Below are 19744 nucleotides of genomic sequence, written 5' to 3'. Positions count from 1 at the left end.
CAAAAAATTATTTGTTTATTTTTTAATTATTCACAGATTCAGTTCAAACGTAGCCAAACAAATAGCTGAATTGCAGCAATTTAGAGTTTCTAATAAGCAGTTAAGAGTGGAAAGAGACAGGTTTTTTTCCTAATTGGGCTTTTCTGCTGAAGAAATCACACCACACATTTTAAAAAATGTTTAATCAGGCTCCTTCTGTGATGATTCCTAACCTATAAAACTAAGCTCTCAGGTTTTGAAAGAACATTGAGCAGATTAATAGCCAGCTATAAGATGAGAAACAGCAGTAGAAAAATTATTTTCTCAGAGAGGTTACCAGTGAAATCCCAAAGGAAACTGCACTACTCAATACATATAATGCAGCAATAAAGTTTCAAAGTTTCTTTACAATCCAAACTTATCCAAGACGACCAGCTCAAAACATGACTGCAAAGCCTTATTCTCTTAGTTTTCCACCCTGGCACTCAGTACTAGCATCCTGAGGCTAGCGATCAGAAACTTGATGGGAAATACAACCCTCAAGCAGAGAATCAATTTTAAATCAGCTGTTACCACACAGGAAAGATATCTACAAAATACCATGGTAAAGCTTCCTTGAAAGGTTACACTGATTGGCCAGTCACCATCAAAAAGAAAGGTAGACATTTTTAGGAAAAGCATTTGAATGAAAATAGCAAAACATTTTTTCTGTTAAGTCTGTTGTGTGCACATTGAAAACCTCACTAAGCTCTGACCACTCCTTTTGAGGGGAATACAGGCGAACTAGAAAACAAGGAGCACAACAGCAATGCTGAGCAGAGAGATGCAATGTCTTCTGTATAAGAGGAGACTTGATAAACTATTGTTCTTCCACTTAGGGAAAAACCCCACAAAAAACCCACACAGTAAGGGATATATGCGGCTTTTGGTTTATGGTTTATCAGGTCTAGTAGCAGAGTCACATTTTTCTCTCTTCAGATGCTAAAATACTCCCATCCTTCTCTAAAGAAAGTTCCAAAATTTAAAGCCTACTGTATCAGACTACTAACCCATATATTCCTACCTTCTTGCATTATCCTTTTTACAACATGCAAGAAGTTTGAGAGTACTTCAATATCTGCACTTTCAAAACATCCTTATCATGTAATGAAATACAGTGAACTTTGTAGATGACAGACTATGACAGCTTTCAGGCACTTAATTCCAAATAGAAAATGAGCTTCTAGTGGCATGAAGTCTAGTTGGAGGCCAGTAACTAGCAGTGTACCTCAGAAGTCAATACTGGATCCAATCCTGCTCAACATCTTCATTAATGACCTGGATGACAGGGCAAAGTGCACCCTCAGCAAGTTTGCTGATGACACCAAACTGGGAGGAATGGCTGATGCGCCAGAGGGTCACGCTGCCATCCAGAGGGACCTCGACAGGCTGGAGAAATGAACTGCCAGGAATCTCATGCAGTTCAACACACGGAAGCGCAAAGCCCTGCACCTGGGCAGCAATAACTCCATACACCAGTATATGCTGGGCACTGACCTGCTAGAGGACAGCCTTGCAGGCCAGACCCTCTGACTCCTGGTGGACACCAAGCTGAACATGAGCCAGCAACAAATGCTAGGCTGCATTAGGAAGAGCGGTGCCAGCAGGTGGAGGGAGGAAACACTTTTTCACTGTGAGGGTGAACTGAGCACTGGCACAGGTTGCCCAGGGAGGTTGTGGAGTCTCTCTCCTTGGAGATATTCAAAAGCAGTCCAAACATGATCCTGGAAAGCCTGCTTTAGGAGACTCTACTTGAGCAGGAGTGGTGATGACCTCCAGAGTTTCCTTCCAACCTCAACCATTCTGTGATTTTGTGAAATGGTGTTTTCAAACTACTTGGGACTAAGCCATTGTACTGTTTGGCTAAATATTCTCATGCTCCTCACCAACAATTTTCAGTTATTAGGGTAATTTAATTTGCCATGAATATCAACATATATTATACAATATAATGACCAAGAGATTTAGAAGATTCACAGGTTTAATAAAACCTGACACACAATTCTTCATAAATCATTACCTCACCTCTCGCTCATAACCTGCTCTATTTTCAATACCAGTTCTTGCTTCTCCTAAATGTATCAGCAATTAGTACAGTAACCTCTTTTCATCACTAGTTTTCACCATAAACATGCTCCATTAGCAGAGAAATCCATAAGAATTAAAGTATGTATCAGGAAAAACAGTTTGGATTAACAAGATGAGAATGTCACTGAATGACTATTTTAGTATTCCTCTGGCAATATGACTATCAGAGCATGCTTGCTCCCCTTGAAATGCAACACAGTCAATATTCTGATGCAGGTCCAGCTCAGATCCATGAACCCAAAGCCTTTCATCTCAAGAAAAATCAAAACCACAAAAGTCCTACTTAGTGCACTTTACACAGTAATTGATTAAAAAAAGAATAATGAGACACATTATGAAAATGCTTGACAGTTAACCAAAGTTGAGAATAAACATTAGTTTCCTCTTTTGTAGAAAGTGTCTAGCTGATTACAGAAGTATTGCTTTTAGGTCTGTCTTTAGTTTACCAGAGAGGAAAGTGGATACCTGTAGATGAGCTGGAACAGTAAAACTAGAAGCATATCTTACTAGTATGAATTCATAAACTGAATTTATAAGTTAGAGTAATATTCCTAAAATTGAACCAGTCCTCAAAAAGTTGATTCTGTGAAACAGCAACAGGTATTCAAATACTCAGAAGATAGATGAGGAAATATGAAATCTGTTTGTAGTCAGCAAACAGAAAACATAGTAAGGTTCCCCAGAAATACAGAAACCTTAATCAGCTATGTTCTATTTTCTCTTTAGTCAGGAAAGAAAAAACCTGTAATAATAATGGGGACCCTTTATGATATTAATATGAATTTTAAGTATTCTCTTTTTTTTGTTTCAAAGTTACAAATGTATTTTCTCAAAATATCTGTATGCATAGCTATATATTTGTCTTACATTTCTAATTGTTTTGCATTAGTATAAATGCTGTTAAATCCAGATTTTTTTATCACAACGCTATAATAGAAACACTGTAGCTAAGGAAAGCTGGTTATTGTAAATTTACTACATTTCATAAGCTATAATTAACCTGAGTTTTTGTAAAATAAAGGGCAGAAATTGCCCTATCACCTATGCTGTTAACAAGAAAATTACAAAATTTAGGTTCCAGCTTTGTAAAGAACCATCCAGCTTTTACCTTGGGATGGTCACCACAGTAAATATTTTTAGGGTATTCATCTACAGGCTACTGCACTCCCTTCAAAGAATTACCTCCGAGAAATGACAAAAAGATATAACCCAATATTATCTCTTATCAGATAATCCTTATTTTTTGTTTCACACCACCAACATATATCCAAAGATTAAATTTCTTATGCATCTCCTTTCTAACAGAACTACGGCTACTGGGAATTTCTCTTGCTTGGTTTCAACAGGTAATGGCACTAATTCATATAATATCACCATCAGGAGGTGTAAGAAGAGAAAGTTGAAGGTAACAGTCTGAAATAAATATGGTATTTCTGATACAATTTCAAAACATATAGTGTTTAACAGCTTACCATTTCTCAGGCAAACAACTGCCTTCATCTTTGCTTCCTATTCCCACTCTAACTCCAAACCCTCAAAGTTAGTGAAGCAGTAGGAGGCAAAAATGAGAAGTACTTATTTTCTATGAAATACAGGATTGACATTCAATTAATTTTAAGATCACTAGAATACATTTTATCTGTTTACAGCTTCTTTGTTCCCACGAGAAATAATGTTTTCTAATTATTGCCTTTTTTCCATTTAAGAAATGATGGCATCCACTCTTGAGTAACTGTTTGGAAAAAAAAAAAAGGTACCTGTGGCTGAAATGGTGGAGCAGTAGGCCCCTGCATGCCTTGTGACTGTTCATCCATTCTATCAGGTGAAAGTGTCCCTTATATCCTGAAAAGAGAAATACAGTCATTACATTGTAATTCAGTCTGTATTTACAATCAATGAACATCAGCCTAACTACTGAAGAATTCTCATTCATGTGCCTGAGTTTACAAACAAACATTTAACTATTCCAGCCCTGCACTGCTTCGGAAAGGAAGTTCTCTTATGTTTAGCTCTTCTGTATAATGAAGTAAAACACTATATACATCTGAACTTATTATTAAAAGATGTGCATTAAACAACTTGAGCCAGACAAATGGCTCTGTCTGATAAAAGCTGCATCACCCCACTATTCTTCAGAGGCACCAACCACTTATTTAGCTACACAGACATCTGCTGGCCAGTACCTTACACCTACGGGCAGCATGGGAAATAGCAGATCAGCAGGAGAATTATAACTGCTGCATGCATGCTGTTTACGTTTTATTAATTTATCTGTACATTTTAGGGCCTATACAAGAGTAGTTCCATCTAAATAGAAAAAAGCTAAACATGTACACTCATTACATTCTGACAAGCTAGCTAAGAGGGCTTTGAGATACCGTATTAGGAGCACAGCCTCTATTTCCAACTATCAACCTTTCATATCCCATCAATAAGATGGGAGGAAAGATGCCTGGCAAGTTCCCAAGACAGAGACACGAGGTTTTGACCAATAGTAAGGGTGGCAAAATGTGCTGAATCATTGTTAGGAAGAACAGGAGAGACAAAAATGCAAATGCTCACAAGGGTTTTTTCTCAGCTAAGCAAATCCTTTCTTAGGCTACACAACATTCTGTTGAGGGGGAGCAGGTGCAGCACCCAGTATTATTGGTGCCTGTGAGGGCCAACTCTGTTCAGATGAAGACAACAGAAAGTTTACCAGCAGCTTCAAGTGCAAACAATGAAATAATTTTTTATATAAAAGAGGCAAGCCCTGAACAACTTTTTCATCACACAAAGTTTCTCTGCCGATTACCTGGTCAAACCTGACAAGGTCTTCAAGAGGAAGAAGTCTCACGTGTCTGACTGGAAAACTATTCTTGCTTTTTGATTTATCATTTCTTTTCTTACTTCCTGCTCCAAATCCTTAAAGTTCTAGGGATGGTTTGAGATAAAGATTAAAAGGTACAAGAAAAGTGGTTTAACATCAAGAAATTTTATGATAAATCTATTCTGATAAACCTATATGCTTAAAACACTGCAAACATGTCCCTCTGCACAGAGCTACTTATGTGTCACAAATCTTTCTTCAGAAAGAGTACATAAAAATTTCTCAAATATTAAGTTCAGCATGAAAGCATACAATCTACTGTTAAAACACATAAAACAAATCCTCCCAGTTATTTCTTCAGAGAATATTAAAAAGGTTAGAAATAACTCCCAACAGAAAGCAGCAAACCTTAGAAATGTTTTTCAAAGTCAACTGCAAAATATTTTAAAAACTCTAACAAATAGTTTGTGTTCACAGTACTGTAGTCATTCTTACAGCACCACTGTGATAACATTACTAATCGGTAAAATAATCACAAATCAGCTTTGCAAAGTTCCTCCATATGCTGCCCCAGTGTATTGAACAGTGGACTGGATACACAAACCAAATCATTAGTGATCTGCTTTCACTGCCCAGTTTAAAGCAGTTACCCCATGCCATTCCAGCACCATCAGCTATTTGTAACACCAAACCACAGCCATCCACTGTGACTAAGGGTCCCCACAGCTTTGCCTTCCTATCTTTAGGACTCCTGTACAAAGTATACAGTCTGGGGCTTTCTGTTGTTTTGTCTGAGTATTAGCTGTAATTAATCCAAAGATAAGAGATCTCAAAAAAAAAAAAAAAAACAAAACAATTTCAGGCAGGTCAAGAGAAAAAAAAAAAATCAATTATCAAACTGAGGTGTGAGGCAGAGAAGAGGAGGTAGGAATTGCAGAGATTTCCAAGACTGTAAGAATGAGCATGGTGAGAAAGGGGGAAACAGCTGGCCGATACACCTGCACACACTGGCTAGGCAATCAATATTGGTGTCCCAGCACCTAGGACACCAATATTGACAGTTCTTGCAAATTCTGTAACATCTCCCACACAACCTTCCCACCAAGGCCAGAAATCCTAACACTGAAAATCACACTTTTGTCACAAAACTGCACCTAAATTCTCCAGTTTGATTCACAGGGCTTTGTGCAGTTGTGACAAACTCAGGGGGAGGAATGCATGGCAATCTTAAGGAATCTTCTGCTCTGAAGAGCCTTTATAAGGATTTTAATCTTTTTGATAGCATCAATATTTGTACTGAAAGTTTTGCAGTGTGTTTTACTAATATGTTTATATATTGAAGACAGCTGACCATATAATACACCAACAGATAATTCCTATGGGTCACAAACACTTGTTTCAAAATCCCTGGGGAAAAAAAGTAAATGCAAATCTCTTTATCCTCTATTGCAGACATTTACCCAAGATTAATGAGATCTACGCTGAAATATTTAGATTATGTATATTGTTGTATGCAACCCATTCATCTTGTCTGAATAGTCAGAGGTACTGACTGGAAGTGTTTGGGAATTTGCATCTTTTTTTTTTAATTTGGGGAAAGAGTAGAAAGGGGAGAAGTCATATCATTACAACTGCCAGTGGCTCTGCCCTCTGTGGCTTGTTTTTATAATAAAAGCAAGCAAACTAGAGGTAACAAATATTCTACTACAGGAAGCATGGAAGATTTATTAATTTGTGGATTTGTTGTTGCTTTTGCAGAAGACAGACAAAGATCGGTATTTTTTGTCCATATATGGAAGTTCTTTTATTTTTTTTAACTTGTTTTTGTCTTTGAAGACTGCATGATAGATTCACATTTTAGAGTAATTTGGCATTTTGATCATACAAAATGCCAAGGATGCAAAAAAATGCCAAGGATGCAAAATGAATCTTTTGTACTGTTTGTCAACATAAGCAAGAACTAAGATTTTGCTGCTTGAAGACTGTTTTGAAAGTAAGGCATGCCTTTCACCTTGATAATAAACTCCAGAGGTCAAAACACACTGGTATAATATTAATCATCTTAAATTTAAATTGAGACAATAATTATTACTCTCTCGAAGATGGTTTTCAAGTTCTAATTTATGGTGAAAAGGCACTAAAAATACTGCCAAAGAGTCATCGCCTGTTTAAAATTGAAAAGCGAATATAAAACACATCTAAGTGTGACATGTCTATCACCTCTTCAAACAAGTAATACAATGACCTTCTTCTGCAAATCCATCACCACGATATACATTGGTTCATGGAAAACAGACAACAGAAAGTGAGAGGCGAGCCAACTATACCACCACCACCCAAAACTTCCAAAGTGCCAAAACGTAACTAATGTTTTTAAATGCTCTCACACTGATCACGTAGGAGGAAAGGACTCGTTGCCTTCACCACACTTGCAAAGACAGGTACAATGAAAACCTCTCTGAATCACTTACCTTGTAAATACAACTTTCATCATTTTGAACATGAAAATTATTTGGATTCAGACCAACCTGTACACAACAGCAATCACAGGAACACAAGCATATGCACTGAATCTTACACTCCAGTTATGGTTGCTAATGCTTTGCAAGTATGAGAAGACTTTCTGATAACTACTAATATTTTAAATATTTGTCTTTTTCAGTTGATCAAAACAGTAGGTGGCACCTACATGTAAAGGATACAGGATGAAGTACCTGGGGATACAGACATGACCAATTTTGCAAATGCATAGCAACTCCTCTAATTGACACTACTTACTCCACACACTGAGTCCACAAGACAGCGAAAGGAAGTTAAGTCCTCACCAGTAAGTCAGACTATCAAACTGCAACTGCATCAACTGGGAATAACACTTTTCCTTTCTTCATACACAGGTCTTGTTGTCCTTATTCACTTCCTTAGGAGCCACCTGTCAAAGCTCTCCGATACCTGCCCACACATCTAAAGATCATGCAAAGGTACAAAGTAGCCCAAAATGCACGGGCACATTCCCACACCCCAACAGAAGCTCCCATCCCACCATCTGCACTCAGCTTTCCAGGTGGTTTCTATCAGCCTGTTAGAGGAGAGATGGGACTACCTACAACTGTTAGTGAAATCAGAGCACAGGACCTACTCCTGAACAGAAACCAGAGCTCATTGCTGACATTTCACTGGAATATATTTTAAAATAATATTTAAAAAAAAAAAGAAAAAAGATACCTGGGAAAAACTTGAAATCCTTGTGACTTTCAAGTCTTTCAACTAAGTCTTTATAAATATGATCAAATTATTTCAGGAGAAAAAGCTTAAATGCACTGCCTAATCACATGATACATGCTTTTTAAACACTAGTTTCATAGCTCAAAGTCCATAAACCATTCACATTGAAATACCTTTAACAGTATTCAGGCAATAATGTTATTGCTTTAACAGATGGCAGTTCTACAACAACAAAAAATACAATGCTTTCCTGTAGAAATCATTTCAATAGTCTCAATGATACATGATTTCCATTAGCTACATGCTATACACTTGTTTGTTAATTTTGGATCTTAATTGGGGACATTCAATAATCAATGTCAAAAAAGAAACAGCTTGTATTGGGTTTGCTTGGCAAGGTTTTGGTAGCAGGGGGGCTACAAGGGTGTTTTTTGTGAGAAGCTGCCAGAAGCTTCCCCCATGTCTGATAGAGCCAATGCCAGCTGGCTCCAAGATAGACCTGCAGCTGGACAAGGGCGTCATCAGCCCATCAGCTGTGGTGGTAGTGCCTCTGGGATAACAGAGTTAGGAAGGGGGGGGAAAAAGAAAAGGAAAAAAAAAACCACCAGGAACAACTGCAGCCAGAGAGAGGAGTGAGAAGATGTGAGAGTAACAACTCTGCAGACACCCAGGTCAGTGAAGAAGAAGGGGAGGAGGTGCTCCAGGCACCGGAGCAGAGATTCCCCTGCAGCATGTGGAGAAGACCATGGTGAAGCAGGCTGCTCCCCTGCAGCCCATGGAGGGTGATGGTGGAACACATATCCACCTGCAGCCTGTGGAGTACCCCAGGCAAGAGCAGGTGGCTGCATCTGAAGGAGGCTGTGACCCTGTGGGAAGCCCATGCTGGAGCAGGCTCCTGGCAGGACCTGTGGCCCCAGGAAGAGAGAAGCCCACACTAGGGCGAGTTTGCTGGCAGGACTTGCAGGGCCGTGGGGGACCCACGCTGGAGCAGTCTGGTCCTGAAGGACTGCACCTCATGGAAGAGACCCACACTGGAGCAGTTTGTGAAGAACTGCAGCCTGTGGGAAGGACCCCATGCTGGAGCAGGGGAAGAGTGTGAGGAGTCCTCCCCCTGAGGAGGAAGGAGCAGCAGATCCAATGTGCAATGAACTGACCACAATCCCCATTCCCTGTCCCCCTGTGCCACTGCGGGGAAGAGGTAGAGAAATCAGGAGTAAAGTTAAGCCTGGAAAGAAGGGAGGGGTGGGGGGGGGGGGAAGGTGTTTTTAAGATTTGGTTTTATTTCTCATTACCCTACTCTGATTTGATTGGTAATAATTTTTTTTTTTTTCTAAGTTGAGTCTGTTTTGCCTGTGATGGTAATTGGTGAGTGATCTCTCCCTGCCCTTATCTTGACCCACAAGCCTTTCATTATATTTTCTCTCTCCTGTTCAGCTGAGGAGGAGAATGATAGAGTGGCTTTGGTGGGCACCTGGCCTCCAGCCAGGGCTGACCAACCACACAGCTATATTTCTTCTTTTTTAAGTATATACTTAAAAGAATATTCAGAGTGCTACAGTTCTGCTAAGAATCTGAAAAATCTCTTTTTTTCTGCAGACTGCAGATGTAACTACTCCACTTAATTGCTAACAGAGAAACATGAAGTTACACAGTTCACAACGTGCTGGTCAGGCACACGGTCACTTTAGTTGCTGTTCATAAAGGACGGAATGTACTATGTTTACTTCTGGATTACACCATCAATTAAGGTAGGTATTTTTAGTTTTTACTATAACCATTACTTTAGTTAGGTTAGAGCTGAAGCCCTCCAGAAACAACTATCCATTTAACACCCTACATAATCCTTACTTTTTGGTGTAAAGTTAGATTTTTTCAGTATCTAACACAGATTTAAAATCACAAATTTTAGATCCTTAAACTTTTCAACTATCTTTACTAACTAAATTCTGAGGTAAGGATTATCCTCAGCTGAGAAAAAAACCTTATCTATTAATACTAGTTTCCATATAAACATACAGGCTAAAGGAATATTTGTATCTGCTTATATTACATGCTGACTCTCAGCTACCCAAAAAGCACAATTTAAACCTAGGTAGAACATTCAAATAGTTACTCTGGTTGAAACTAAAACAAAAAAAACAAACCCTGTGCTCTGTAAACAAGCATTTAGATATCTAAACACCTTACTGAATATCCAAAACACAATTAACCAACCCACCCATGTTAATCCCAGCAGTTTATGCCAGGGAGCCCAAGTGTGCCAGTCCGATTCCAGCTCTGCCCTCCATCACCTGAGAGCCACACTGACATAACCGCAACTCTCAGGTCCTGGACAAAAGCCACATACCTTTTGGGAGGAGACTAACTTTAGACCCAGCAATAACAGCTTAGCCCTTAAGTTTGATGGGAGCAGGTTAAAAACTAGCCATCCTACCAGTTTATAAAACATACTGCCCTAACAGTTACTCTTTGCCTCTTTAAGGCAAAAGGTTGGCCACTTGGAGGGAACTGGCTTGCTTGGTCAAACCTGACCCACGCTTTGTCAGGTCACCAACACTAATCAGCCCTCTTCAGCACCCACTCAATGCTAGCACCCAGGGTGCAGGCCGCAGTTTACAAATTTGCAAAGGGATTTTAAAAACACAGGCTCAGGATGCACATGGGGAAGATCCTGGATGAAGCAAGAGAATGTTGGCAGCTGTAAAAAAAAGCATCCCTACTTTATCACTCACATTACATTAAATGGCAGCACAGCTATGAGTTTTTCAAAGAAATGGGAAGTCAGAAGTCATGTCCAATGAAGCAAGCCAACTTAGAATCTAAATCTAATGTAATTCTTTAACATTAAAATGTCTTTTTTTTTCCCCTGGTGCTCAGCATAAACATTGAACAGGAGAAACACATACATTTTGACATCATAATAGAAACATTTTACTTGCAAAGTGAAAGTCACTTCAGTTTCATTGATATTTTTAGTGCATTCCTAAAGACCAGGAAATACTTAGGAAACAACAGCCCACATATGGTACCCCAAAAGCAGCTCTCAAAACACTGACACATCCAAAGCCTTTATAAGCTTCCTGTATCTGAGTATCTCCAAAAATCACAAGAAAACCAAGACCCCCGGCAGTTTACCCAAAACTCTGCTCTCTTACTTTAGATTGATTTTGTTATGTTTTCACACACACACCAGAATGTAACTGGAAAGATGAAACTCAACTGGCTTATAGTCTAAGTGCTAAAAATACATTTCAAGAAGTTATTCCTCCACCTTTATACCAGCAGCATTCCAAACTCAATATTTAATATGGGTATATCTAACACAAGCAGCAAGAGATTCTAACTGGAAAACACAAATTTCCAAATAATAGGAATGACAGCACAGGACATACATAGTATCTTTTCAGTAAATTATTCCTGACTAACAATCAGAGAAAAGTTGTATTTGCAACTTTTAAAGCACTGAAAGTGATTGAATATAGATGCATCTACAGAAGTAGGATTAGCCTTAATTTTAGAAACAGTTTCTAAAAGCCTTTGATTTTTTTAATACACTATCAGATCAATACTCTCCATGGGATGGCAGGACATGACAAGGGACAGCCTTGAATGTGGACAACAAATTCTCAGCACTTGTTTATCTAGAAGTAGTTATCATCTATCTATATGGAAATAACAAATACTGAATTTTTCAAAAACAGGTCCATATTCCCTACTTACAGGCAGTCCAGTGAAAGAAGCCCAAAACCACACATAGTTAAGCTGGGTTAAGAGTTGGTTTTAGCAAGAACAGAAGTAACTACAGAAAAATAAAATCTACTTACAAAAAAGGAAATACACTAAGAGTTCGTATGAAATTTTCTCACCCATTCATCCCCATTTATCAGGCATATTTTGATTCCAACCCTGAAAACACACATACCAGTCACTGTCACTCCCCAACTACTAAGAATTTGCTGTCAGTGCTGTCTGACTAGAAGATGCAAGTCCAAGCTCTCCTGCTTCAGAAGTCCATCTCCCTTCCTCTTCATTCATTTGCACAACTTAAGAAGTTATATTTTATTTACTTCTCCCTCTCCATTTCAATTACGTCACTCAAGGAGACTGCTTATCTTACAAGGTGCTCCCAAAGGGCTGTACATGCACTGGCTTGCCCTTTTTTCAACTGTTTGTCTGTTACTTCATACCAACTGGAGAAGAAACAGGAACTGAAACTGCTTGGGCAGAAGGCTTCTACGTTTTCATTTGACTTCTATACACCTGGAAAGAAATGTGGTAACACATTTCTTCACTACTGAATAGCCAGTTATAAAGGACATAGATCATGATCATGTCACAGAGAAAAGTTTTGCAGGGAATGAAGTATCATATGTAACCATGATACTATTAAGAATGCAAATCCTCAGCCCACATCCCACTCCGTTCTGCTACTGCCTCTGTAAGGATGTGGTTCTAAGACAGCACGAATTAATTACATGATGCTGCTGCCTTCAGTCGTGCCTTCCAGACCCTCTTGCTTCCAGGGGGGGTTCCTGGGGCTACCCAGACTCCTGGTAAGGTAACTGAAACTAGATGAAAACTCACCTTGACAAAAAGTCACTTGTTTCCCCCCGTTCAGTTCCCTGAATCGTTCCATTGCAGAGACAAGGACAGAACTGTGATGGCACAAGACAGAGTGGAAGGCATAGCTGGGGGTAGTGCAGCCCTAACTTCAAACAGTTAAATCTACTGTCCAATTACATCTCTAACATGAAATTATACAAGCCAATCTAACAGCTCAGTGACATCAAAAGTCTTGCTTTATTTCCCTTTCTCTGCCACATGATCCTGTGTAGACATCTTGAACTCTTTGGACCTTTTGCTGCACTGATTTAATTCTCTAATGCAGCTGGGTTAGTATTCTGCAAGCAGTGAGCTGAATTGATGCATATGGGAGTCTGCTGAGTGCCAGAGAAAAAGTAAGTAGGGGAAGTTCAAAGATGGCAGACCTAGGAAGGGAACTGCAGAAGAAACACATCTCCTCCCTTCTGGCAACACTGTGCTAGTACATTAGCTCACCACATCTCATTTTACTTCATCCTTAGGTAGGGATGCTAACAAGTACTTAAACTCAAAATAGCTATAACAGGAAGGTGAGTGCCAGCATAGAGAGAAGGCAATTTATTCAACACTAAGCCAAGAGTTTTGTCAACAAAATACTGCAGGGGAAAGTAGAAATAGGAAACAAAATTAATGGCAGAAGAATAAACCAGGGTAACAAGTCAAATTGCAAAAAAAAAAAAACCCACAAAGATTTTCAGAGAAAGGAAGCTAAGACATAGTTTGGAAACCCTTACAACCCCAAAACCTTGCAACTCCAGTACACAGAGAGGGAGCAGACCTTTCCCTAACAAAGGGATGGTTTTAAATGCACCTGTAAAAATAAATTATTCATAAAGAGATGCTGAAAATATTTTCTAAAAGTGTAAACAGCTGAGCTTCACACAAGAGCTAAAAAAGATGCAGAACAAATTAAAAGGCTGGAAGCATTGTCAGATAAACCAGTTACTGCTAGGTATAGGGGAAAACACCCAGTTTGGAAGGCTGGTGCATAGAACTGTGCCGCAACCATGGCTGATAACATCCACATTGCTACAGGTGAAGTAGAACACATTTAACAATAAATTCCACATAATCCTTAAAGAAATGTCTAAATAGCTTAGACACCAGTACAAGACAGCACCTTGTGATATCATACTGCAGGTGTTAGATGCACATTCGCAAGCTGAAAAAAAAATATATCTGCAGTATATAGTTTAAAATCTGTGCTACCCCAAAGATGAGAAAATGAGCGAAGCACTATCCAGAATCAGAAAAGAAACACCAGCCATATTTAACAGGCTTTCCATGATCCTCTGACTAGCACTTCCTTTGAATCCTGAAACCATGCATGACAGTAGCAAGTAATCCAGGATCCCTGGGTCCAGACGCAAAGCAGCCAGCACAGAAGCTGCCCAACACTCAAGTTCACAGGTGATTCTATGTTTTACATTAAACCACCACTGGCTAAAACACACAAGATCCATTCCTGGTTTTGGAGTACCCTCAATGACTAGCTGTACATTAAGTGCTCTGTTTGCAGGCTGCTTGCCACTGCTGCTCTTCTGAAGTCCTACTTATCTCCATGAACTTCACAAGCAGCCCACGTACCTAACACATAGTTCTGAATTTCAGTCAGGGCAAGTACTGGAAGTTCACTGCTGCAAAGACAACTCCTTTTTTGGATCTGCTCTCAGATGAGGACAAAAAGGGTACAGAAGAAGGGCCTCTACAGGACAGAATGCTATGAATTTTCCCACCACAAGTTTTTACTTATTTTAGAATTAACTTGAAGTTCACCTGTGATATTTTTGCCTGCCAGCTTTCAAGGAATCAGTAATTTTGTAAACTTTATACACTGACAACTGAAGATTAAAATTAACTGAAAAAGATCAGTTCATCAACACTTCACAGCAACCAGCTCAAACCTCTCCCAAAGATTTCAGCAAGGATCTAATCTACAAGCTTCGCATGTAGTTTTATGACATTGTAAAGCAGTTAATCTGGTCCAACACAGATCTAGCTATTAAATAAGACAGCAATAACTTTGTTATAAATCATTCCAAGCAGATTAAAGCAAAGAGGCTTGAATGCAAACTCCCAAATGCCAGATGATGCAAATAGCCTATTTACTTTGTCACCTATAATCAACAGCGAGAAGTCACTAATATCACAAGATTAACTGCACGCAATCGGGTTTTAACGTGATTGCACATAGTATGTTCTTACAGATTCCTCTTTTTAATGCCTTGCTTAAAATTTTATAACAAATCTCCTTACATAAGCATGCGTTCTGTTTGCCCAGCAGGTAATAATGGCGCTTGAAATATACTGTGTATTTTCTAGCTACAGAAATGATGACTGAATCACAGTTATGTTTCACATGCCAGAGACAAACACACAGGATTATCTTCACCAGAGAAAAAACTAATTTTAATAGCATTGCTTCTCTTCAGCTTTAACTAACCTGACAGGAAGAATCCTTTTAATACTTAGTAAAGAAGAAAATAGGTAGTGATGTTGTACTTCGCTTTAGGGCTGAGTTCCTTCCCACGTGGCCAGGGGCATCAAATGGTGATAAATACTGCAAATCAGTGTTCTAAAGGCTGCCTTTATCACCACTTTGGTATTTTGGTCAGTTATTTTCATCTCCACTGCAAAGCACATGGATCATCGCTAAACCAAACAAATTTTCTGGAAATTAGTCAGTTAACTTCTATGACTATCCCTAGTATTAAACTGCATAAGATAATACCCCCCCTCCACATCATTCCTAAGCACTACTCCTTGGGAGTCAGAAGGGATTTTTGGATAAGTCCCAAATAATCAAAAAAATTCCCTTGGAGATAGAGAAGTTATTGCAGTTTGACTTTTTCCAGGAAACTTTTCAAGGTAACATGAACTCATCCACTCAGCACAGATGTTTGGAATAATGTCAAACTTCAGAAGGCAACAAGGCATCGATGGCAATACAACTGAACTTAGGGCTAGTGTAAATGCAGGATATTGTACTAAGTTTATTAAATGGGAGTTTTTTGCATGCATGAACAAATTGCCTCACCAAATTGTCTCTGTGGACAAATATACTGGACTGGCTATGTTTTGTGCAACTGAGCTCAACTCTGCTGCACAAAAAAGAAAGGTATGGGTGGGCTACATGGCTCTATCTTACAATTCACAAGATACCACAGGTCACAGTAAAATGAGGAACTGACTTCTTATATTCTATTTTTCATTTGTGTTTCTCATAAGCTCACAGGCCTTTAAACAAACTCCAAAATGTTAGATTCTTTTCTCTTCTTTGGAAACAAGTTTCTTTGGTGGGGATGAGATTCTACTTGTCTAATTCTTGTAGACCCTGTGATAAGACAATCAAAAAAAGATTTGTTGGCTAGAATTCCTTAATCTCTCCCAAAATTATTTTTTTTACTCCAATGACTAAGTGGTATGTTGAATACAAGATATCTATGATAAAGGTAGTATCTCTACTCTCACAGTGAAAGTCTCTAAGTGTGCTTTGAGAAGTCATCCACCCAAACATCAGATATTTATATCATCTTCATGTTTTGAAATTAAACAAGTGTTCCTAATAAATTGTTTCTTCCAGTATCAAAAAGGTAAAAAACCCAAACAAACAAACCCAGAGGGCTTTAAGTTCTTAAACTATTGGACATTGCTTGTAAGTTTCCCTCTTTCCACAACACAAAGTTTTCCTTCCTCTGCCTAAGTTTTTCACAGCCCGTGAACTAATGACTGTTTTCTACTGCATTTTATCCCTCTCAAGACAGCCCAAACCCAAAATTTCAAAACCAGACATTTCTACAGCACTGCAACACTGAATTGTCTCCTACATAGCCTTCAAGTAAAATATTTTTAAAATTCATTCTTCCTGATTTAGCGGAGCCACAAATATCCACTTGACATCTAATCATCCAAAGTGTCTACCTTAGCTTAACATATCATTCACTGTAATTTCTGCAGCTCAAGCTTGTAATACAACTTTATACAGGAAATATATCCAGTACATTCAGCAAAATTACTATGCATACGTGACCTTTTCTGAGAAGTGATGCTGCCATTGCAATCTGAGAAAAGTGCTATCACCTCAAAGGTGACAAACGAAAAGTTTACCATTCAGTTGGTGCAAGTAGTAAGAAAATTTAAGAAACAGTTTTTTCCAGTATCAGTATTGAAATATTTGTGTGATTTAACACATACACACCTCATCATCTTTTACCAGAAGTAGGTTTAACATCCTAAGCAGTTTTACCATTCAAGAAGTGATGCTCCTCATGAAATGCAGAGCAAAACAAAGCTACATTCCTCCCCCAGAGAACAATATTCTGAACTTCTGAATCCTAAAGCCAAGCAGGTATAGTTCAATGGACACAAAATAGAATTCAGGGCCAGTGCTAGTACAACCAGGATCGGGTGCTACATAATCTAAATAGAGAAGTGGGATGAGGGCGGGGGGCAAGAAAAAGAAGACACCCCAACAGATGGGCAGTGCCTCACTTCCAGCGCTTCTCACTAGGCCTCAGCTCCTCACAGCCTCCTACAGCTACTGGTGCTGCCATCTGGGAGCCTCACCAGCCGGTGAGGGAAGGCAAACCCAGCAGCCACGGCCGGCTGGTAAGGGCAGAGACAAGGAAAGGCTGGCACCTGCAAGAGGGGCCCTCACGGCCAGGCACCCCCCTCTGCCCTCCCGCCTGCCCCGGCCGGTGCCACAGCAGCTCCCCTCAGCAGGAGGCGGCTGCCAGGGCGGGAGGGAGAGGGGCAGAGGCAGACGGCTCCCGCCTGGGACGGGGCTCTCTCGACCCGCTGCCACCGGGCCGTGGCTCCCAGTGACGACGCTATTTTTTCTCAGTGCTGTGTGAAACCCTCCAGACGGGGCTGTCCCCTCTCGGCTGCTCCGGGGAGCATCCGCCCGACACCAGCCTCTCAGGTGAGAGGAAGACAGAGAAGCCTGGAGAAAACCAGCTGGAAACGACCGAAAACGTCACGGAAAGAAGCTCCGCTTGCGTTATTAACCTGAAGAGCCCAGCCAGGGGCAGAGGCACGAGGGGCCGCGGCGAGCGGCCCGGCGGCCAGGCCGCAGGCAGCCTGAGGCGCCCTGAGATGCCCGAGCCTGGCCGCCGCCAGGCAAGGTCCTCGCCCGCCTGTCTCTCGAGACCAGCAGTGCTCCGCACCGGGGCCAGCCGCCGCCGGCCGAAAGGCCACAGCAGCCCTCAGGGGAGCCGCTTCCCCGACCACCACCACAACGCCCCGGCGCCGCCGCAGCGGCCCGCTCTGCCCTTCATGCCGCGGGGCGCCGGGCAGATGGCGAGACCCACGCGCGAAGCGCAGGCACCGCCGCGCCGCCGCCGCGGCCATCCCACCCCTCAGCGCGGCGCAGAAAGTTTCTCGCTCCCATACCCACACCGCTCCCTACCCCGGCAGCGGGCGGAGCGGCAGCTGCCGCGCCCAATGGCGCTGCGAGCGAGAGCCCCGGCGACCAACGGGAGGAGACGGGAGGCGGGACCCCCGGCAGCCGCCCGCGCAGAGCGGCGGGGGGAGCGCCGCCAGCAGAGCTGGCACAGCCGCCGGGACCCCCTCTTACGGCCCCGGCCCCGCGCCGCCCGCCCGGCGGCCGTGCCACCGCCCCGCTCACCGGGAAGCCTGGCTCCGCCTTCTCCTGGCGCGGGGGCCCGGAACCGGCCTCCTCTCCTCCACGGCTTCTCAGGCCCGGGGCCGGGCCAGAGCTGTCCGCGGGCGCCTAGCGGGGCTCCTGGCGGGCGGCTCGGCCACCCGCAGCGGCCCCCACCTCCTCTCCACCCCCTGCCGCTCCTGCCGGGCCCGTAAACATCCCGGCATCCCCGAGGAGGGAGGCGGGGCGGCCGCCGGGCTCCGCCTCGCACCGCCGCCCCCCTCCCGGCCGGAGACGAGGGGTCCAGTGGCGGCAGCGGCTCGTCCCCGCCGGGCCCGCGCCCAGCTGCTTGCCCGAGCCGCCGGAGGGAACGCGGCGCCGGCAGAAGTTTCCGTCCGGCGCTGAGCAGCCGGGACCCCGCCGCGCTCCGCCCCGCGCTGCCGGGCGGCCTCGTCCCGCGGGGTCCCCGGGGCTGGCGGGCACGGCTCTGGCCCGCAACGCCTGCGCTCCGCCGAGGGCTCGGCTGGCAACCGGCTAATCGAGGCAGCGTGCCCGCGGCGGCAGGGCGCGGCGGAGGCTGCCTCCGCCTCGGTGGGTGCGGGGGAATTCGCAGCTCGTTTGAAAATTACTTGGCTTGTAAATGTTCTGAGACAGGGACCATTCATCTGGTGGTGTTTATACTCGCAAGCACAACGAGGCCTTCATCGGCACTGGCACCGCAGCGACACAGCGGTTAGGGAAAGCGCCGCGCTCTCCTGGCGAAACCAGAAGCGAACAGGAGCAGGAGAAAAACGAGCTCGGGCCTCTGGGAACCAGGGGCTGGCTCTTCTGCAGTGCAGGGAACAGCACGGGGCTGAGGCTTTGGCCCAGGCTGCTTGGGAAAACACTGTACGTCAAACAACGTACTTTTCATTTTGTACACAAATCGTGACAATCTGCAAGATACTAGGTATTGACTGAGTATGTCAGCTGGAAGTGACTCAAACTCCTTCGCTGTGCTTGGAGAAATGAAAGTGACAGGAACAAAACAGACCAGACTCGCCATGAGTCCTGTCCCACCAGCTTCTACTTTTGCAGCAGCACTGGGGTTAAGTAGGTAAAACCCACTGAATTCCAGAATACTACTGTTTTTCAGGTTCCTGAAAGCTTAGCCTGTTTCAGGATGAGGAAAAGCAATTGACTTCACAGGAAAGAGATCTTAATAACCAAAGATGGGGAAAAAGTATGAAAGCTGACCGCAATTTCCCCAGTAAGTTTTATGGATTATTGTGATCAAATGGCTTCTTCCTCAGGTGTGGAAAACCTCTGTAAAAGACAGATCTCTGGCATTCCAGTGAGAAAACAGAAATTTAAAACTATCTTGAATCAGACATACTTTATTTTTTCCAAAGCAAAGTCTCATT

General features: G+C 42.3%; 1 protein-coding gene across 3 annotated transcripts in view; it reads right to left on the bottom strand.

The window, feature by feature from the left end:
* Window positions 1-19161, bottom strand: part of NEK7 (NIMA related kinase 7) — a 77570-nt gene extending 58409 nt beyond the window's left edge. Inside the window, exons 1-2 of one of the 3 annotated variants that reach the window (XM_054833625.1) lie at window positions 18366-19161; window positions 3864-3948 (exon numbers count right to left, since the gene is read on the bottom strand). In XM_054833625.1, the coding sequence (XP_054689600.1) occupies window positions 3864-3920 (57 nt within the window). In that variant the 5' untranslated portion in view covers window positions 3921-3948; window positions 18366-19161. Of the gene's footprint in view, window positions 1-3863; window positions 3949-4900; window positions 6195-18365 lie in introns of those variants that run through there. The other 2 variants (XM_054833623.1, XM_054833624.1) reach the window with 2 other exon arrangements.
* Between the last annotated feature and the right edge of the window lie 583 nt (window positions 19162-19744).

This window comes from Grus americana, chromosome 8 (assembly GCF_028858705.1).
Source record: "Grus americana isolate bGruAme1 chromosome 8, bGruAme1.mat, whole genome shotgun sequence".
NCBI lineage: Eukaryota > Metazoa > Chordata > Aves > Gruiformes > Gruidae > Grus > Grus americana.
This window is presented reverse-complemented; position numbering and strand designations above follow the sequence as displayed.